The sequence below is a fragment of the Hemiscyllium ocellatum genome, chromosome 5, assembly GCF_020745735.1.
Source record: "Hemiscyllium ocellatum isolate sHemOce1 chromosome 5, sHemOce1.pat.X.cur, whole genome shotgun sequence".
NCBI lineage: Eukaryota > Metazoa > Chordata > Chondrichthyes > Orectolobiformes > Hemiscylliidae > Hemiscyllium > Hemiscyllium ocellatum.
This window is the reverse complement of record NC_083405.1, coordinates 62646344-62669257: the sequence shown is the minus strand read 5'-3', so window position 1 is coordinate 62669257 and position 22914 is coordinate 62646344. Positions and strand designations below refer to the sequence as shown.

The following is a 22914-nucleotide window of genomic DNA, read 5'->3' as shown; positions in this document are numbered from 1 at the left end:
CCTAAGCTTCATGATGTCATCCATGATTAAAAGAAAGCCAAAAAATATCAATCCAAATTTTGTCAAGGGTCTGTAGAATACCAAAAGTCCTCACTGGTTAGTTTTGTAGCACCTTAATTTGGTAAACCGAAATAAGTTTAAGAATATGAAAGAAAACATAAACTTTGTACTTACACTACTTGTCTCACCTTGATCAGGTTTCCGAAAACCTCCTGGTTGCTACTGACCAAAGATGCTCCTCCCCATCTTCCCGACCCACCCTTTCAACGCTTCCTTCTCCTAGATTTGCATTCCCATATAAGATCCACATTCAATCCAAAGATGGAGCTTAGGTCACGCAAGTGGTTCAGAAGTTTATAATTCTTAGTTTTTATAAATACTCCTGCTTTTTGCTTCTCTCTCTGCAACCCTCACTGTGAACAAGGATTTGGGAGGAGAGAAGCAAGGTAGGAGCAGTTTTGAAAGCCATTTAAAAAACAAAGGATGTAAAAGCGCAGTGCTCTCACTTCCATGTTATTAAAGATCCAACTTTGAACTGGATCTACACCTTGACGCAAGATCAGGAGAGGGAGATACCCATCACAAAGTCACTGAGGCCAAAACATTTCATGAAGTAGTTCTTAAGGCAAAAGGGAACAAAGGATATAGGGAGAAAGTGAGGCAAGCGCACCGAGTTGGATGATCAGACATGATCATATTGAAAGATGAAGTAAGCTTGAAGAGCCAAATGGATTCCTCTTACATGTTTTAATGTTTAAAAGTTCATCTGCTCCTTCTACATATTTTAACTAACTTGTTGAATGGCCCCAATGTACCCTACTTTCAGATAATATTTTCAGCAATGGTAATATTTTAAAAACACAGCTGATTGTAGGAGTTTGCACAGCAAACTTAGAGATTTGATTGTTAGTGACACAGACATTCTAGACAAACTAGAAACGATATAATCTATGAACAAACACAAAATACATAGTGCTGAATGAAAATAGAGAAAACATCCAAAATATCAAACTAATTGCAGTACTGTTGAAAAATCATGTTGTGTTAAAGTTTTTTGTCTTGGATTTGACAAGTGAACTCTGAATGCTAACTAGTGCTCTCTTCGCATGCAGTATAAATAATGTTGGTTTTCCAGTTGAACTGGGAGTTCTTGTGAAATGCCCTGATGAGTATCAAATGAAAAGCTTCAACAAAATGTAGCTTTTCAGCAATACAGATGTTCTGTAATACCAAATGATGCTTTGTTTACTGATGATGAAGGAGTCAGTAGATGACGAGTAGATCCCATGTAATGGAAAACATAAAATTTGTGAACTTACTTTCATATGGAATTCCATTAAGCCACTCTGCCTAATTGCTTTAGGCTAGCATTTACATGTAACTCAAGTCTCCTCTTATTCATCTCTATTTGTAGATAGATTAATATACTTTTCTATTTCTTTCTCCTTCATTCTGTTCACCTAGCTTTCCCTTTTCCCATATTATTCACTTCAACTACACTTTATTAGAGTGCATCATTGCTAATTGGATTTTTCATATTTTACATCTATGAATTTTGACTCTCTCCAACAAGTGAGATGGAATATTCCCCACTTGTCTGGATGAATGTAGTTCCATCAACACTAAAAGTTTGACACCATCCAGGACAAAACAGCTTTTTTTTGGCATCATTCAATTTCAACATTCACTGCTGCCCAGAGTAGCTATGTACATGACTTATAGGATGCACTGCAGTAACATACCAAGACTGCTCCAACAGCACCTTCTAAACCTGTGACTCTACCACCTAGATGGTAAAGGGCAGCAAATACATGGGAGCACCAGCAGCCTGACTTGAAACAATATCATTCCTTTAGTGTTTCAGGGCATGATAAAAGGTGTAAACTTATATATAATCATCATTCTTTTTAAAGAGAGCTTGAATTTAAATTGGTGGAAAACAGGTGTACGTTTATTTTAGTGAAAGAGTTTAAAAATTAATTAGGTCAATTTTCCAGTCACATGACATTTAAACCAGCATGTGTTTGGAAGCAGGCGAGTGCAAGGACCTGTGGAGTGTTAATGCTAATTTGTTTATCTGGTGGTAACTTACGAAAGGAGACAGAAAACATTAAATTGTCAGCTTTAGTAGAATCTAGGGTATGCAAGTATTTTTTAAACTTGATTCATAAGTCTTTCGGTGCAGTTTGAAAGAGACCCAACTGGGGTCAGAATTGTCTCTCCAAAAAAGATTATTTAGAGCTCTTTAGGGAACACTATCTGTATGAAAAACGTTTAGCTAATGAAATTTCTAGATGAGTGCTTGTTCAGAAACTTGCAATGGTCATTCAAAGCCAAGAAAGTACAACAGCTCAGTTGTGAGAGTAGTCAAGGAAAAAGGTGCTGTTCAAAGGACAGGAGATGAGAAGAAGCAGGATAGGGAAAGAAACTTTCTCTGGATTTGATCAATTGTAAAGGGTAAGTGCTGGGGAGGAGATGGGATTTTGTTTTGTTGTGCTTTGAAATCTTTCAATATGTGTTTTATATATATATGACTTGATTTTGTTTAATTTCTTTATCTTACTTTTGCTTAATTCACTTGTTTTATTGTTAAAGACAAACCTGTAGCCTTGCGTGCGGAGGTTTCAGGAAAAGAACATCACATTACATTAACAAAAACAAAATCTGATCCATCAGGCCAGATTTCATTCTTGGATCTAACTTGTCCAGTAGTAACATCAGATGGGATTAGTACATGGGTTAAAATTATGGAACTCCCTTCTTAATGCCACTGTGGATATCCCTATGCTCCACGAACTGCAACAGTTCAAGAAGGCTGCTGACCACCAATACTACATCTAAGGGCATGGCTAGGTGAAGGTTCCACATACACCAATTTGCATGCCAAAGTACAGACTTTCCACGATTCATGGTGTTCAAGGTCAGAGAGCAGCAGGAAAATTTATAGGGAACACAGCTAATCACTTCTTTCTCAAGGTAATTGGGGATAGACAAATTATGGATAACCGAATGGTACCCATAGATTGCCCATGAACAAAAAAATGTCTACATCTAGACATGGGTGGCACAGGTGGCTTAGTAGTTGGTACTACTGCCTCACAGCACCAGGGACCCAGGTTCAGTTCCCCGCCTCGGGCAAGTGTCTGCCTGGAGTTTCCATATTCTCCCCGTTTCTGTGTGGGCTTCCCCTGGGTGCTTTAGTTTCCTCCCACAGTCCAAAGATATGCAGGTTAGGTGCATGCTAAATTTCCTGTAGTGTCCAGGGATGTGTAGGCTAGCTGGATTAGCAATGGGAAATGCAGGTTACAGGGATAGGGTAGAGGGGTGGGTCTTAGTGGGGTGCTTTTTGGAAGGTTGGTGTGGACTTGATGGGCTGAATGGCCTGCTTCCACACTGTGGGGATTCTATGATCTACCCTAACAAATCTATTCACAATTCTAAGGCTTATATTAGACCCCGAAGCCTTTTTTTCCCCCAAACAAATTAGAGCACCAGACTAATGAGCGATTCCTGGTCAGTATACTGCCCCAATTCTACTCTTTGTGAATATATTTTCCATTCTCACTGATACTTTGATATCCCATTTATAATAATGTTGGCCAGAACTGTGGAACATACTTGAAGTGAATCAAGAGTTTAACACAATTGAGTCATTGGGCGAAACGTTGGCACAGCGATTAGCACTGCTGCCTCACAGCGCCATAGACCCGGGTTCAATTCCCGTCTCAGGCAAGTGACTGTGTGGAGTTTGCACATTCTTCCCAGTGTCTGCATGGGTTTCCTCCCACAGTCCAAAAATGTGCAGGTTAGGTGAATCGGCCATGCAAAATTACCCGTAGTGTTAGGTGAAGGGGTAAACGTAGAGGAATGGGTCTGGGTGGGTTGCTCTTTGGAGGGTAGGTGTGGGTTTGTTGGGCCGAAAGGTTTCCACACTGTAAGTAATCTAATCATACAGCATGGAAACAGGCCTTTCAGAACCAGACCACACCAACTATGGTCCCAAAATAAACTAGTCCCATCTGCCTGCGCTTGGGCCATATTCCTTCACACTTTTCCTATTCATGAACTTATCCAAATGTCTTTTAGACTCTGAAATTGTACCTGCATCCACCAATTTCTCTGGCAGTTCATTCCACAGATGAACCATGGTGTAAAAATGTTGCACATAATATCCTGAATACATATATATTATTTTGTCAAGCATTCGAGCATTGTTAAGTTACATTTAAGCCAATTCTTTTATTATTATTCTGTCTGTATTTTAACTGTAGTAGTGTAAAAATAAAATGCGTTTTGCTTGAATTTGGGTAGTTGACCAATCAAATTGCATCTGGAACACAACACCTGACACACTTAAAATTAGAAAAAGCTTGAGTGTAAGCTATCTTCTTAATATAGTTTTTAAGGGGATTAGTCTAGTCCATAACAGTAGCTTCAACTGCAAACTCTTTCTTTGCAATAACTTGTAGCTTATCTCACTCTCAAGACTTATTCTACCTTAAACATCTTGTATCATACCGAGTCGTAGAGATGTACAGCATGGAAACAAACCACCAATTTCCCCAAGGAATGCCTCAGGTAACTTTTCCAGTGGTATGGTTCCATCACATTATCATCTTTGTACAAGTAAGCATTTGTCTTTCTCCTGTTCTAAAGCTGTGTCTGTCTGCACATTGTCTCAAAGTGACCTTTAGTTCTTTACTTATGTCGCATTTTTCCTCATAGCTGGGCACTGCCTGAGAGGTTTGGTTATTCATCAGTGCTGACATTGACTGCTACTATCTGCTGTTTGGCCTACTTCATAATTTGTCATGTGTGTCTTTGACGTTTATAAATTATAAAGTTCTCTGCTCAAAATCATGCTATATGAGCTGACTGCAGGTAACAGAACATAGGGGTCCTGCACTAATATTCAAGGCTTCCCTGAAGAAGCCCCTCTCTGCATGGCATATCAACTATTGACAATGGAAGTGGAGGCCATTGATTGTGATGCCAAAAGTTTCTACGTCAGGAATGCTATAGATACCCTTGATATTAAAAGGACCAGCATCAAGGAGGCGGCGTTCCAATAGGCCCCAACAGTGATTACACCGACTGTGGGCCAACCTGCCAGTCATAGAAGGGCTTATTATTAGCCATCATAGGCTTGCAACTAATGAATCCAACCTTCCTAAAATGTTAATCTGTGAACAGAATTTTATAAAGTGGATGAATCCTTTCCTGTGAAAAGACTGTCCATCTCCCCTCATTCTGTGACTCTCCCTGTTTTCTGCTTCAAGCATAATTTGACTTGCTTTCTCCAAAGTCAAGTCTTCTTTGCCCTGTAATAAATCTGACAAAGATTCATCAATAATTCTAACAAATCTGACTCTTATAAATTCTGATTGCAATGCTCCAAAGTCACAGCTTTCCATTTATCAGTAGAGGCCATGATTACAATTAACTTGGAGATCCATGGTCATGAACTCTTTAGTTAATCTTGTTCCTGCAAAAAAATCGTTCTGAATAATAAAAAAACCAGACTATGTGACAGCAAATTGCTGCAAATGCTGGAATCTGAACTGAAAACAAAAATGCTGGCAATCGCTGGGGGCCAAGCAGCATCTGTGGCAAGAGAGCAATTAATGTTTCAAAGTAGCAATTTTTGAGAAGATTTGTAGTTCAGGTTGATGCTAAGTAAGTTAGCTCACTGAGCTTGAAGGTTTGTTTTCAGACATTACATCACCATACTAAGTAACATCATCAGTGAGAGTCTCCAGTGAAGCGCTAGTGGTATGTCCCACCTCTCTATTCATAGGTTTTGGTTTCTTTGATGTCATTTCCGGTTCTTTTTTTTCCCCAAGGGAAGTTAGATAGGATCTAAAATTGATGTGTTTATTGATGGAATTCTGATTAGAATGCTATGCCTCTAAGTATTCTCGTGTGTGTTTTGCCTGTCCTAGGGTGTGTGTGTTGTCACAGACAAGAAGGACACCACTTTGACTAGATGTATAGAAACTAGTGATACTGGGTTGTGTCTTTCCGTGGCCAGTTGGTGTTTATGTATCCGGGTGGCGAGTTTCCTGCTAGCTTTAAGTCTAGATGACTCTTCATCAGAGCTGACATGAAGTGTGGAGGGGCCTATCAACATCCTCTCCCCCCACCAAGCGCTCCACAACCCCACTATTGCACAAATGCTGCCCCTTCCACATTTCATGTCAGCTCATCCATTCTTGAGACATTAGCTTGCTCTCTCTCCACGTACAGCTGTGATTTCCAGCATTCTTGCTTTCAGTTATCAAAGACTGCTGGCACTTCTTCAAAAGTATCTGTGTCTTCCTTTATGTTTTGGTGATTTCAGCCTGAGGTTTAGTACAGGTGCACAATCCTTTGTTTCCGTGATTCAGACTTTTTCGAATTTCAGAATAAGTGACAGTTTGATGGTAAATTTTTCAAAACCTGACCAGAGGAGCAGACTCAGTGACTAAAATAGGCCCCGAAACAGAATCAAAGCCTGTCAAATGCTGGGCCACAGCACCCATGTCGCATCTGAGTGACATGCATTGAGTGCGTGTCAACCTGGGTTAACTGTTTGCATGCCAAACAACTTTGTTAATGAGGAAAAAAACTTCACAAAAAACCTTCGGACTTTGGAGTTTTTCGGATTTCAGATAAAGAGTTGTCTACCTGTATTTTAGCTAAAAGAAATTCTGTACCTTCACAGCTGTTTTCTATAAAATGTCCAATTCTGTATGGTTTGGTCTTTCTCTGACATCTAATCTGAGCTGGTGTTAAGTCTTCCATCACTACTACTTAATATTATAATTTACTCCTATTGCTTGAAAGCCATTTTAAATTATAAAATCACAACACCAGGTTATAGTCCAACAGGTTTAATTGGAAGCACTAGCTTTCAGGGTGCCTCTCCTCACCAGGTGGTTGTGGGGTGCACAATTGTAAGACAGAATTTGTAGCAAAATGTTGCTGTAAATTCTGTGTCTTACAATTGTGCAATCCGCAACCACCTGAAGGAGGAGTGGCACTCTGAAAGCTAGTGCTTCCAATTAAACCTGTTGAACTATAACCTGGTGTTGTGTGATTTGTAACTTTGTACACCCCAGTCCAACACCGGCCTCTCCAAATCATTTTAAGTTAGCAATATCTGAATGTAGTTGCAGAATTTAAGCTTAGTTCTGTTTTATAGCATTGCCATTTTACCAAATTATACAATGCTGTACAATTTTCTTCTAATCAAGTTTCAATCCTCTTAAAGAGCAATAGTGTATATGTATACTGCTTTCTACAATAAAAATGGTGGCTTCCTACTTTCTAATGGCTAGGTGGAGCTATTTCTGGTTTGCTGTTTCTTTGCAGATGAAATGGATGTTTTCCAGTCTTTCACAGGTGATACACAATACTTGACCCTCCATCCAATTTTCTAAATAAACATCTGTGGTTGGTAGCCTTGCTAAGTGTTCCAACCAAATCTGTGGTCTAAATTATGGATCTCCCATTGTTATCATAGCTTAAAACTTTTTCTATCTTCCTGCCAAACTCCATCTTCTAAATGGGCTTCTATCAAATATTCTCGGTGATGTTCCTGATGTTGGGGCCTTAATGTAATTAATTTGAAGGCCCTTGATTTCATGCTCAGTGGTGACTCTCACTGTGAATGGGTTCCCACTGCAAACTCAATAACCAGAGGATACTGATTGAAAGTATTTGATAAGATTCTACAGGATAACCAGATGTCCTTTTTTTTGGGGATAGTCCACTTTCTTTATAAACTGCTATTTTTCCCAACCGGATACTTTTGTCACGCACGCTTTCTTCCTTGCCCACAGGTGTCTTTTCTTTATTTCTGGAGTTCTGAAAATTTCTTCCCAGCCAAATCTTGATTCGAGACTGCTTCAACAGATCCTTCATCTCTAAATGTTCTGTAGCTGCCAAGTGTGGCTAGTCTTTTTATTATTTTAATAGGTCTTTACGTACTGTCTTCCCTAAATCCCTCATCAGCATGGAGATAAAGGTTTTAGTGTAGGGTACTGCATTTACCTTGCTGTTGCTTTCAAGAGTTCTGCTGTCTGCTTAAAGTAGTAATGTTCTTCAAAGTCTTTGTAATTCTTTGAATCCCAATGCTTGATATGCTTTTGATAGTTACTTTAATCACTTTTAGTGATTTGTTTAACTGGTTTGATATTAGTACCTCACATCCTAAAAATATTCATACTGGCAAGACAATATAACAAATCATTAAATTCAAGGCTGAGGCATCTCAGAGAACATTCCAGAAAGCAAAGCCTGTGTAATTTCAGTGGGACAGATCACTGCCCATCAAGATCGATCTTTCATAAATGTCTTAGGTGAACATTGAAATCCCCACTGGGATTTCTAGACTTCTCCAGAACCATGGATGTTTTCTGTACAAAAGGAAGTCATTCTGGCATAATAGATAAAATTTTAACTGTGGTGTGCCATTCTATTCTTAACAGTGTGAGAAAGGGTGTGCCATGCTGTTTTTCTTTCTCCTGGTTTTCACATTGTTCCAATTAAAATCTGAAGTGACAGCCACATGCACTGGGAAGACACGCGATCATGCAGATGCTATTCAATGCTGAAATCTACTACTGATGACAATGAAGCAAATACAGATATGTTATAGGAGTCGAGTGTGTGGTGCTGCAGAAGCACAACAGGTCTGGCAGCATCCGAGGAGCATTCCTGATGAAGAGCTTTTGCCAAAACTTCGATTCTCCTGCTCCTCGGAATACCTGATCTACTGTGCTTTTCCAGCACCACACTCTTGACTCTGATCTCCAGCATCTGCAGTCCTCACCTTTCTCCTATGTTATAAAGAAGTCTCTGGGATGAACAATGGGGCCTCCCCACCATGCAGGTAACTTTCTTGCTTAACTTCATGCCTTCAACATGAAGGCTTAAAGATTACAGAAGTGGCACATGCACTTTTCTAATTTGAATTTTGCTTGTAAATATTTCATGTTACATTTGTTTCACTTCATTCATTGTTATTTGTTCAGACTAGCTTAGTCACAAGAGCTAAATGTACTCCCATGTATGTATAGTTAGAGGGAGTTAGGGTCATTTCCTTCACTGTGGAAGAATAATCTGTCTTTGTGTTCACTATTTATTGAATTTCTCACTGTTGTTCAATGCTGTATTCATTATCCAGGTGAATATGGCTGAATGCGCAGGCTCAGCAAGCGGAGATCTCTTCTGTGCCCTGTAAAGGATGTTGATTGAAGTCATTCCCAGAAGCAACATTTAAAATGTAGCTACACTCAAAAGCCCTAAAATGTATTTATAAGCTGATATCTTGGGTTGAACCAGTGTGCACACAGACCTTTGGAGCAATTCTGAACGAGAGTCATACTGGACTTGAAAAGTTAACTTTGTTTCTCCCTCCACAGATGCTGCCAGACTTGCTAAGTTCTTCAGCACTGCTGTGAATTCAGATTTCCAGCATCCATAGTATTTTGCTTTTATTTAGATCGACCTATGACTAACTGTTCCCACTATCACTGTTCCCACTTTACTCTTCAATCCCTCTGACCCCATCTTTTGTTCTCCCTTGGATCCTGCTTGGATTCACTCAGCACCCATTCACTATTGACTGCCTCTTGCTAGTTCAAAGTCCTTGTGCAACAACCATTCTTCTGTTCTCTTTCTTTGTGCAACAAATTCAAACAAGTAAAACCAAGGACCTCGAATACTACTGTATAAAGCCAACCGCTTCATGTCATGTTTAAAGGAGCATGAATGGAATTGCCATAAAGATGTTCACTTTATCATGGAGATGACACAATTACAAAATATTTCAATATAATGAGCACTCATGGCATACAAATGCCATTTAATTACAGGGAGGAACAACAAGATGGATTGAGATCTGAACCCCACAAATACATTGACTTAATCTCATAATCTGAATCCATCGATGGTAAAGCAAAATTCCAATTACTACTTAATTAGGTCACCACCTGTGATGCTTCCTGCTTTTATAACCCTACAAAATTTCCCATTAAGCACACACAATGCTTTGCTAGAGGACTCCGAGACTAATCTGGTCAGATTGTGCTATCTACATACAGTATTTTAATTAGCTGCATGTACTTCAGATTATCTATCCTGAAACTTTCCAGCAAAATGTCACATAAGGAACAGGTGGTACTTATTCAAGGTATAGGGTGTTTCGTTTAGAAAAGAGATCGAATGTAGAATTCTAATCTAACCCCAAAATCAATTCCAGAATTATGAGAGAGATTCAAAGAGCACACAGTTATTTACTTGCATAGGAGTTTTAAAGCAGTGGACTCTAATAACGTTCAAGATTTGTGCGAAGATTTGTAGCTCGGGTGCTCGTTGTTGTGGTTCTGTTCGCCAAGCTGGAAGTTTTTGTTGCAAACGTTTCGTCCCTGGCTAGGCGACATCATCAGTGCTCTGGAGCCTCCTGCGAAGCGCTTCTTTGATGTTTCTTCCGGTATTTATAGTGGTCTGTCCTTGCCGCTTCCGGGTGTCAGTTTCAGCTGTCCGCTGTAGTGGTTGGTATATCGGGTCCAGGTCGATGTGTTTGTTGATGGCATTCATCCACAAAATCCATGCCTCTAGGAATTCCCTGGCTGTTCTCTATCTGGCTTGCCCTATGATAGTAGTGTTTTCCCAGTCGAATTCATGTTGCTTGTTGTCTGCGTGTGTGGCTACTAGGGATAGCTGGTCATGTCGTTTCGTGGCTAGTTGATGTTCATGTATGCGGATTGTTAGCTGTCTTCCTGTTTGTCCTATATAGTGTTTTGTGCAGTCCTTGCATGGTATTTTGTAAACTACATTAGTTTTGCTCATGTTGGGTATCGGGTCCTTTGTTCTAGTGAGTTGTCGTCTGAGCGTGGCTGTTGGTTTGTGTGCCGTTATGAGTCCTAAGGGTCGCAGTAGTCTGGCTGTCAGTTCTGAAACGCTCCTGATGTATGGTAGTGTGGCTAGTCCTTTTGGTTGTGGCATGTCCTCGTTCCGTGGTCTGTCTCTTAGGCATCTGGTGATAAAGTTGCGCGGGTATCCGTTTTTGGCGAATACCTTGTATAGGTGTTCCTCTTCCTCTTTTTGCAGTTCTGGTGTACTGCAGTGTGTTGTGGCTCTTTTGAATAGTGTCCTGATGCAGCTTCGTTTGTGTGTGTTGGGGTGGTTACTTTCGTAGTTTAGGACTTGGTCTGTGTGTGTTGTTTTCCTGTGTACCCTTGTGGTGAATTCTCCGTTCGGTGTTCTCTGTACTATCACGTCTAGGAATGGGAGTTGGCTATCCTTTTCTTCTTCTCGCGTGAATCGGATTCCTGTGAGTGTGGCGTTGATGATCCGGTGTGTTTTTTCTATTTCTGTGTTTTGATGATTACGAACGTGTCATCGACATATCTGACCCAGAGTTTGGGTTGAACTTGTGGTAGGGCTGTTTGTTCTAACCTCTGCATAACTGCCTCTGCTATGAGTCCCGAGATTGGTGATCCCATGGGTGTTCCGTTGATTTGTTCGTATATCTGATTGTTGAATGTAAAGTGTGTAGTGAGGCACAAGTCCAGTAGTTTAACTTAAGTTATGCAGAGGTAAGAACAAACAGCCCTACCACAAATTCAACACAAACTCTGGGTCAGATATGTCAATGACACGTTCGTAATCATCAAAAACACAGAAATAGAAAAAACACACCGGATCATCAACGCCACACTCACAGGAATCCGATTCACGAGAGAAGAAGAAAAGGATAGCCAACTCCCATTCCTAGACGTGATAGTACAGAGAACACCGAACGGAGAATTCACCACAAGGGTACACAGGAAAACAACACACACAGACCAAGTCCTAAACTATGAAAGTAACCACCCCAACACACACAAACGAAGCTGCATCAGGACACTATTCAAAAGAGCCACAACACACTGCAGTACACCAGAACTGCAAAAAGAGGAAGAGGAACACCTATACAAGGTATTCGCCAAAAACGGATACCCGCGCAACTTTATCAACAGATGCCTAAGAGACAGACCACGGAACGAGGACATGCCACAACCAAAAGGACTAGCCACACTACCATACATCAGGAGCGTTTCAGAACTGACAGCCAGACTACTGCGACCCTTAGGACTCATAACGGCACACAAACCAACAGCCACGCTCAGACGACAACTCACTAGAACAAAGGACCCGATACCCAACATGAGCAAAACTAATGTAGTTTACAAAATACCATGCAAGGACTGCACAAAACACTATATAGGACAAACAGGAAGACAGCTGACAATCCGCATCCATGAACATCAACTAGCCACGAAACGACACGACCAGCTATCCCTAGTAGCCACACACGCAGACAACAAGCAACATGAATTCGACTGGGAAAACACTACTATCATAGGGCAAGCCAGATAGAGAACAGCCAGGGAATTCCTAGAGGCATGGCATTCATCCACAAAATCCATCAACAAACACATCGACCTGGACCCAATATACCAACCACTACAGCGGACAGCTGAAACTGACACCCGGAAGCGGCAAGGACAGACCACTATAAATACCGGAAGAAACATCAAAGAAGCGCTTCGCAGGAGGCTCCAAAACACTGATGATGTCACCTAGCCAGGGACGAAACGTTTGCAACAAAAACTTCCAGCTCGGCGAACAGAATCTAATAATGTTGTTAAGACCTAACAAAGACCTTGATAACATTTGCAAGTAGAATTCAATACAGATTACCTCAATGGCATACAAACTTGGAATAAACAGGAAACATTTAATGAATGGTATCAAGCTCATTGAGGAGGCTGAAAGAGATTGGGCAGAGATGGGCAGAGATGGTATACTATTACTTTTTATTATAGAACAGCAATGAGTTGTATTACTAAAGCTGTTCAATTTAAGGCAGACATTCTACAATTTCAGGAACTATCAAATCTTTCAAAGTGCAGAGAATAACCACCTGGCTGATATCTTGATTCTAACTTTAACCCTTAGCTGAGAACATGGCAAAGTAACTGCCTAGCTGGGAGCAATGGCAGTCAAGCTCAACTGACCTTATCAGATCAGCATAATATGCCACTTGATAACTTCCTAGTCCAAAAGAGAAATGAGTGCCCAAAAGGTAAGGGGTTGCCATTAGAAACCCTGACAAAAGTCAAGTCAAAGAGGCCTAAACCTTCCTTACAGGGTTAGGAGTTCTGTTCCTCCTAGCCAAAAGGTACCTTTAAAATGTACCTTGCTAGGCCTCTTTTGGCCTGGCTCCACGAACCAGCACGTTTGACCCAATGGTCTTATTGTGCAACAGTTCAGTTATATATAGCATTGTCAAGTGCACATCTGGAGTAGAGTAGAATCATAGAATCCCTAAAGTGTGGAAGTAGGCCATTCAGCCCATTGAGTCTACATTTAAGAGCAATCCGTCCAGACCTATCACTTCCATCCTATCCCTGTAACCCTCTATTTCCCATGGCTACTCCACATCCCTGGACACTTTGAGCAATTTAGCCTGACCAATCCACCTAACCTGCAGATCTTTGGATTGTGGGAGGAAACCAGAGCACCCAGAGGAAGCCCACATAGACAGCTGCTCAAGGCTGGAATCAAACCCAGGTCCCTGTTGCTGTGAGGTGCTGATCACCATGCCTTGTGAAGGATGTTAATGAACTGGAAGCAGTTCATAGAAGTTTACCTGACTAATATTTGGAATGAGCCTCCTGAAGAATAGATGGGCTTGGCCTGTATTTTCTAGAGTTCAAAACAGTTGGAGGTGACTTAATTGAGGGGTCTTGAACAGGTAGATGTTGAAAGGATCTTTCCTCTTGTAGGAGAATCTAGAACGAGTATCATAGTTTAAAAGTAATTGGAGTGCCCGTTTAGAACAGAGATGAGGAAACATTTCTTTCCTCTTAGAGGATTGTGAATTTTTGAAATTCCCTTCCTCAAAAGGCAGTGGATACAGAATTTAAAAATATTTAAGGCGGAGATAAATTCTTGATTACCAAAGGAATGTAAAGTAGAGGTTAGATTCAGATCAGCCATAATCTTACTGAAAGGGGAAATGGCCTACTCTTACTCCTTTATCGTATGTTTCTAACAATAAGTACACATTATCAAGGAAAATGGGAAGGGGAAGAGAAAGGTTTATAGGTACATATACCAATGTGCTCTTAATGATGATGTACTTTTTTCCCCTAACAGGTACATTTTCCTTGGCAATGAAAGTTTCACATTAGCGGTAGCTAGAAAATGTTGGCCCAGTGCCAATTTGATAGATGGCACAAATTAAGTCCAGTGTGGGGTTTGGAAAGGAAATTGCAGGTGTTGTTCTCATGAGTATCACCTTCCCATACTGTCATGGATTTGATAGGGGTAAGTCACCAAACATTCACAATATAAGGAAACTTCACGAACACGTTATCTCACTGATCTCAGTTTAACAGGAATCCATGGATGCTGAACACAAACCAACGTCGCTAAAACAAGTAATCCAGAGTTGAAAGAAACTGCAAAGGAAGTTAAATGTAACTGTGCAAATGGCACAGGAACATGTACAAATCAGAACAACACAAGAACAAGTCAATTAAACCAGCATACCTGCTTGTAGAGATATCCTGTTAATCCTACTTCCCTGCTCTTTCCCTGTTGTCTTGTTCCCTGAAGCACCCAAGTACTTATCCAATTGAATCTACACCTGAGTTTCAGGTCACAGATCACTCATGTTGCTGTTGGCTTCTTTGCCCATTGCTTTAAATCCAAGTTTTCGGGTTGAGATATTCAAGAGTTAACTTGCTCTACTGACCTCAAGAAATAAAATGCCCCAGGAGGTAAGGTGGCGTGTCTTTGTCTTATTGGTGGAATGTGGGGGGTTTACATGGCCATTTCCTTGCCATTCAGGGATGATTTACACTTTCATCCAGAAATCAATGAGAACATTACAGTTGGAATTTGACTACTCCCCTATCATTACACACAAAAAAATGATTTGCAACAGATTTGACCATTAAGGGATGATTTGCATTACATTGTTTCTGGAGGTGGGGTGGTCACTGCATTGTATTTTGAATGGTATGTGACTATGAGGGGATGCCCAGGGATTGTGGGCATAGAGTTTAGATCAGAGTGGTGCTGGAAAAGCACTGCAGGTCAGGCAGCATCAGAGGAGGAGGAAAATCAACATTTTGGGCCAAAGCCTGATGAAGGGCTTTTGCCTGAATCGTCGATTTTCCTGTTCCTCGGATGCTGCCTGACCTGCTGTGCTTTTCCAGCACCACATTATCGACTTCAGAAGTGAATGGTCTGTCTAATGTCCTGAACAGGTATGCACTAAGTGTCATTTTTAATGGAGATGTAATCAGAATGTTTTTTGCTTTTTGTCACATTGTTCTTTCAACGTTTAGACATAAAATTTGTAATGGTGAAAAGCGAAGCAAGGAACGTGTCACTGCGATAGTTTGTGTCAACATGGTCAGCACCGAAAAGCTGCTGCTTTCTGTGATTGAAAAGTCTAAAGGTCACAGTATTTTGCAAATGTGTTTGCAAATTTTCAGAAGACACTACCCACTCAGAATGAGAGCAACAAAAGCACAAGGATGGCTTCCAGCATTTGGGAGATGTGGATCAGGAAAGTAGCCAAAATGTAGGAACAAAAAAAGTGGAAAGATCATAATTACCGGTATCTGTGCACACACACCCTACCCTCCTCCCCAGGCACCCTAATATCACAGGCCTCTGGAGCGTCTTGTTGAAGTTGGGCATGGAATTGTTGTTAACAAAGTTGAACATGTTGAAGCCATTAACTGCCCCACTTTTAACCATACCATAAAGGTATTATTACTGAGGATGCACTTGGTGATAACAGGATCTGATTTACTAATTTCAGTTGCTGGCCAGGTCTTCTGATCCACAATTTTAAACAACATCAACTAATAATGCATTCCTAATGAAGAAAAGCTAGTAATTTTATTTAAAAATAAGCAAAATTATTTTACCTTTTGAGATGATATGCAAGCTACATTTATTAACACACATGATTTAAGATCTAATCAGCACTGTTATCACAATCAAACTTCAAGATGAGTGGAAAAATAAAACAGTGTAAAATGTAGATACCATTCCCTGTATTATTTTTCCAAAGAAATCAAAAGACAGAAGACTTATTAATTTTGGCAAAGACTTTCAATGGTACTTACTCAATGAACATCCTTAAAATGCAGGATGTTCATACCACGCTACATTTGGCTGGCAAGAAGCCAAGTCATTTTGTGTTCAAACATGGATTAAAAAGGTTCAAGAAGTCTTACACTTCAATATTGAATATATTAATGCAGTTCACAATTAAAGAATATTAAGAATCGTAATCTTACAGCACACAAGGCAGCCACCTGGCACATTTCCAAACTTCATAAGACTTTAGTTCTCTTAAACTCTCTTGCAAATATTAATTTACATGAATTTATCATTTGTCTATTATTTCCCAAAGCTCTTAATGACATTTGAAAAAAAAAATTCACTCTGACAAATGTATGTTGCTAATCCTTAACTACCTCAAAGTAACTACTTATTGCAGTATAACTAAAAAATTCAAAATGCATTTTGAAAAGCAAATCAAAATCTTTAGAACAAAAGTATTGGGGAGTTCTAATACAAAATTACATTCACAGGAAGATTAGATTATCATGCATTGCTGTTCTTTTGAGGTCATAACTGATACATTGTTAATTTTGGCATGCCCTCATTTAAATCAACAGGCTCTGGGGTCATACTTCATTGTAGAGATTAATCACTAAATGTTGATTAAAATTCCAAGACTCAACTGAAGAGATCCGGTTTTTCAGGTGAAACATTATGTTGGATTGCATCTGCCTGCCAAAAGAGATCTGAAGCGCACTATTTGAAAACAGAGAAGTCTTCCCTGTGCCCTTACTGACATGAATACTGCATGAACAGGTCAAATTAGCTCAATATTGTCCATAAATAAATTGTCACATAAATAAGCTGTTTCCGTGCAGTACAATAGCCAATACACTTGGTATTTCCAAAGCACTTTGTGAAAGCCACAACCTAACTGAAATGAATAAAGTAGTTTAAACATTTTAGAAGTAATTATCATCACAAGGATGTTGTAAGTTTTCATAGCTAATTAAGTACTCAACTATAAATAATTTCATAATATAGAATACATGAAAGACAATGACTATTTATGCATAGAAAGCTTAGGAATGAATATCTCACACCTTCAAAATTGCTGTTTGAGTTCAGCTTGTGTATGATGGGAAATGAAGAGTACCTCAGATAAGTTTAAATACATTGTACAAAAGTAAATCGACCCTAGATTTTAGAGTGATTCAAATTAGACCCAATATTAAGATTTATTGAATACTGCGATTATATACATGCTTATGTCCTAAGAAAAGATACTATTACTGTAAAGTGAAACTTAACAATGATCATTTTGTATTAATCTAACACCTTTAACAAAATAATCCTGAAGTTTCACACAAGTATAACCATTACAAAAAATGTAATGCCAGAGAAGATTTCAGGTAATGACAAAAAGACTAGTTATAAAGAAGTGGCTTTTAACAAGGCCTATACCAAAAAAAGGAGGGAAAATAGATGGAGACTGTTTAACAAACGCCAAATTATGGGGTTTTTAAAGAGCTGAAAGTATGCACTCCCCCCAAAAAAAGGGTATGGTGGGGAGTCCGACTTCTTGGAGTCTTGTAGAGCTAGCAGATGATAGAAGGATTTGGCTAAGTAGAGACTATGAAATGTGGATGAGAAATGTGAATTGGACATCTTGATAGGACAGAACTAATGAAGAAAGGTTGATGGGCAAGGGGAATGTAACAGCATAGAATATCGTCAGCATATTTTTGACAAGCTGAGGCTTACGAAAGGCTAAGTGAAATGGAGAGTTCAGACATAGCTGGGTGAGCACAGCTTAGAACAAAGCAGGATGCTGAAGCTGCAGTGCGGTTCAAACTTCAGTAGTAACTGTATCAAGGAAAGATGGTGAAACTGTTTGAAATTTATCAGCACACCCATCTTGTTACAGACCTTTTCTATTTGCCCTTCCTGAACTCGTTATGCTTAGTTTGCACTTAATTATTTTCATTTCTGCTGCATTGATAATCTTCAATTTTTCCCTCTTTATTACTCAAGTTTTTAAAAAATTGTTAAATTGTTTTCTAGTCATACAACACATTAACAGCCTGTAAATAACACCAGACATGTTGGTTTCCTTGCCTTCACCTTGTATCTTTGTTGTTCCAATTTTACCGAACTGTTTACCCATTCAATTTGTTAAAAGTTACATAACTCAAACTTATCTGCTTTCTGAAGAAGAGTCAGTTTCAACTGGAATGATTGACTCCCATTTCTCTCTCTGCAGGTGCTGTCTGGACCTGAATTTATCCAGCACTTTGTCTTATATCAGATCTTCAGCTTCACAAAGTTTGCTTTTATTTACACCTTTAATCATTTCTGATGCTGAATGACCTGCTGTGGTTTTCTAGCATTTCTAGTTTTAATTGTTCACTTATATCAACACAATTTTGGCTGCTCCATTAAAGCAAGACTATAGTAAGAAATACAAATCATGACAAAACGGTTTTCAAATAATTGGCCAAAAGTTTTGGTCTGTATTTACATGATACAGAACAAAAAACAAATTTGTAACATCAAATTCAGATGCATTTGTGTAGCTGGATTACTCTCTCTATAGGTACAGCTGCTCCTTTATTATCCCAACTGATTGGTTGTGATAAAATATTACATTTAAAAAACTAACATGTACTGAAGCTTCCAAGATAATCAGAAATTGCTGTTTCCAATGAAAACCATGCCACCCATTCACTTCAGCAAATAAATGATCAGAAGACATTGAGTTTAAAGGATTACTGGGGATGGGTCATGATGCTTTAATTGCCATAAAAAGCACTGAAAAATCTCACTTGGAACTTGAATCGGGGCTATTTTTCCTGCAGCGTCAGAGGCTGAGTGGTGACCCTACAGAGGTTTATAAAATGAGGGACGTGGATAATGTAAATAGACAAGGTGTTTTCCCTGGGATGGGGGAGTCCAGAATTGGAGGGCATTGGTTAGGGCAAGAGGGAAAACTTTCAAGAAGGGACCCAAGGGGCAACTTTTTCACAGAGGGTGGTGCATGTATGGAATGAGCTGCCAGAGGAAGTGGGTAAAATTACAACATTACAAGGCGTCTAGATGGGTATATGAATAGGCGTATATGGGCACATGTATATATGCCAAGTGTTGGCAAATGGGACTAGATTAGGTTCGGATTTCTGGTCGGCATGTACGATTTTGACCAAAGGGCCTGTTTCTGTGCTGTACATCTCTGACACTGAGTCCTTGAATTGTTAACCCCAATGGAAGAGACCAATTCATCACAATATAGTTTTATTTACCAGAAGATGTAATGTTACATTAAAGGGCAATATTGTAAGGCTTTACAGGTCTAAAACAATCTCCAACCTAGTTGCCTAAGACATAAGGCCATGACTACATCATTCAATCTTCTCTAACTTGGCTCGTAATTTATTTACAGCAAAAGCTATCAGCAAGTTACAAAGCATCCTGTTGGCTGCATGTGAAACATTAAATGTAGTTAGTCAGTCCTAGTTCATAATCAGTTAGTCTCATTCACTTGAGATGACGTGTCAAAATAAGCAAGCACGATTGCGATGTCTCCAACGTTGGGTTGAATGTTAGGACCTCCACTGAGAAATCAGAATTATCTGCATAAGTCCACATGATTTACTTTGGCCTTAACTGTTCAAGATATCATTTTAGTTTCTCTAAAACAAAATATTTCAGTCCAAAAAATGCAAATGAATTAAACAAAAATTGACTGATTTATTGATTCAGCACAATTTATGCTGAAGATGCACATTCAGCATTTAAAGATATCAGTAATATTAAAAGCAAGGCCTTTAGAAAAATGAGAATCTCAAAACTTTGTAGCAAAAGAACCCACACATCCCATTGTGTCATCTCTCCAAAACAGCAACCCACTTAGAACTCCCCCCCCCTTATTTTTAATTATTTAAATTAATTGTACTTAATTATTTATTCTCTTTGAATTCTCTAATTCTGTTTTCACCACCATTTCATATACTTTGCATAAAATGTATCCAAAACATCTGTGTTCATTCGATGAATTGTGAATTTATTCAATTTTCGATACTTTCTGATCAAACTGGTCAGAGATGGTATTGCAGTATACCATAGTATTACTGGTAGGACTGGATCCTAGGCCTCCTGGCTCCAAGGTAGGGACATTCTCTTTGTCACAATAGACCTTGTTTTGTGACTGAAAAATCAGAGCTGATTTTTTTTCTTTTTTTCCTTTTGCCTCACATCTTAATACCTCTCTCACTGACATCTGTGCAATCATCTTTCATCTTTAATACTATCCTATAATCTCTGGGAATTACTAATGTCTTCATCTTCATGTTACTCCTTCATAGCACCATAAAGTGCATTTTGGCTATATCTCAAATGTAGACTGGTAAGACCAGGGATCGACTGCTCCAACTTTCTTGATTGATCCAACACACATTTTTGATTGTGTGTCTGGCATCCAGTCTTGAATCAGCTACAATTATTTTTGCATTAATTCTTCAGATGTGGGTGTATTTGTTGCTGACTTACTTTTTTGAGAATATGGTAGAAGCTTGCCTTCTTGAACCATTGCAGGCTATGGACTAGAAATGCTCTCACAATACTATTATGTATGGAACTCCAAGTTTTTAAAAACACGAATGAAAGGAACAACAAATTAAGTCAAAGTCAGCATGGTATCCAACATGTACATGAACCGAGAGAATGTAGTTTTGGGAGATGCTGTGAAAGAACCATCTTGGATCTGACCACTGAATTTGAAAGAGGAAAAATTTTTGATTAAGCAATGAATGATAGGTGTATGTAATGTTGTCCTGAGGAATTCCTGAAGCAATGTTCTGAGTTCAAGATGACTGCCTTCAGCAATTATTTGCTCTTATGCCAGTATGAATCCCAGCCACTAGAGTGTTTGCCACTGTTCCTAATGATGCACTAATTTGTGTTACTAAGTTAAATGTTGCCTTCATATCAAGGGCAGTTATCCTTGCCTTCACCTTTGGACTTGTGCTACAATGAAGTCTATGGCCAAGCAGTTCCAGCAAAACCTAAATTGCTAACCTGCTTTCACTTATGTTCAAATCAGCAGTCACCACTTCACAGCACCGTTGACAACTCTTTCCATCATTTTGATTGAAATCATGACTTGAATAATGAACTGGTAATTAGCCAGACTGTCCTGTGTTGTCGACATAACATTCCTGGGCAATTTTGCATATTAAAAGATAGATATTGTCAGCATTATAACTGTACTGAAAAGATTGATTAGGATCCGGAATACAGATCTCCCACAACAAATCAGATTTGTTGGAATTTAACACCTTTATTGTATCTGGTTTCCTCAATATTTCTGAGATACAAATGTGAAACTGAAGCCATTACCTGTCCTGTCAGAAACTTTATACCTTTGCCACTGTTGTCACCTATCCTTTGTCCCCACAATCGGAATGAGCTATACTATTTGCAATTTAATTGTCCTGTGAAATCCGTGTTGAACTTCTGACTGTCCATCACAAAGGCTTCTATCTCTGTCTCAGGTCACATGAAAGAATGAAATCTTAATCCACGTCTTTGTTTCCTTCATACAACTATTCCAAAACGCCTCCTTCACTTTCCATCATCTCCAGTAGTCAGCCTGGCTCTTTGTACTCCAACACCTGAGACCTAACATCAATATCCTTATGTTTAAATCTAACAGCCGGGCCTCTTATCTCAGTAACCTCCCACAGTAATCTATGCCCATCAATCTCTCGCCTCTCGTACAAATGGTGGACCGTTGGCGGCTGCCTCGTCAAGCCCCAACTCACTGGAATTCTCTGCAACTTTTCCTTTCCCCCACCAAACTACTAATCGCTCCTCTAATATCTCCTTCATTAGTTATGAGTCCATTTTTTTTCAGATCACTGTCAAGCGGGGATTTTCTGAACGTTTTGTCTCAGTAAAAACAAAAAGCTGGATATAAATTCAGTTGTTGGCTGCTGAACTACCATCAGGTTATTCCAATGAAATGAAAGTGTTTCTCTGTGGGCCAGATTTGGTTTGGATGGATAAGGAAACAGCAATACACACTCAGTATTTCCGGGTGCCGGGCCTGATCTCTCCGCCTATGAAAAGTGGACACACACACACACACACAGGACGGACAAGGCAGATCCGGGAGATTAAACCGGCGGCTAATGAATGGAAAATACAGAACAAGACGGCGCTAAGTTATATAAACCAAGGCGGCGACACACCGGTTAAACTCCATCTTATTTTGTCACAATCCAGAGGCGAGCCTTGAAGCCCCCGGGGGGGGGGGGGGGGGGTACTGACCTGGGGCCACAGTTCAGAGAGCGGCGGCGCAGACAGGGCCTCTCCCACACCAGACTGCGGCGGACTCGGGCTCCCCCGCCTTGTCCAACCGGCTTTAGTGAGGGGGGGGAGGAGGAGGAGGAGGAGGGGGGTGAGGGGTCCGCTCCAAGTCCAGAGACTGAACCTAAAAATCAGTAAAGGCACTCACCAGCAGGAAGAGGAGGATGTGCCGTATGGAGTGAGAGAGCTGCAGAGGCGCTGTAGGTTTCATGGTAGTGGTGAGCGGGTGGGATGGCCGGTGAGGCTTCCACACTGCTTTCCTCTCTCCGCTCCACTTACACCGCAGGCCGCCTCCCGGAACCACAAGCCGCTGCTTCGGGAGGGGCGGGGAGAACAATGCACAAACACTTCCTGTGCTACTTCATAGCATCTCGGGAGTTGTAGTTCCACAGCCACGGCACCATCGCCTGTTTGAAAGCAGCT

At 40.0% G+C, this 22914-nt stretch overlaps 2 protein-coding genes across 4 annotated transcripts in view; one reads left to right on the top strand and one right to left on the bottom strand.

Annotated features, from left to right (window-relative positions):
- erp44 (endoplasmic reticulum protein 44) overlaps positions 1-22801 on the bottom strand; it is a 96064-nt gene extending 73263 nt beyond the window's left edge. The window contains exon 1 of one of the 2 annotated variants that reach the window (XM_060824808.1): positions 22640-22801. In XM_060824808.1, coding sequence (XP_060680791.1) covers positions 22640-22702 — 63 coding nt within the window. In that variant the 5' untranslated portion in view covers positions 22703-22801. The remainder of the gene's footprint in view (positions 1-22639) is intronic. The other variant, XM_060824809.1, reaches the window with a different exon arrangement.
- The window catches only part of invs (inversin), a 272361-nt gene continuing 271746 nt past the window's right edge, over positions 22300-22914 (top strand). The window contains exon 1 of one of the 2 annotated variants that reach the window (XM_060824802.1): positions 22300-22375. The gene's annotated coding sequence lies outside the window, so the exon portion shown is untranslated. The remainder of the gene's footprint in view (positions 22376-22914) is intronic. The other variant, XM_060824803.1, reaches the window with a different exon arrangement.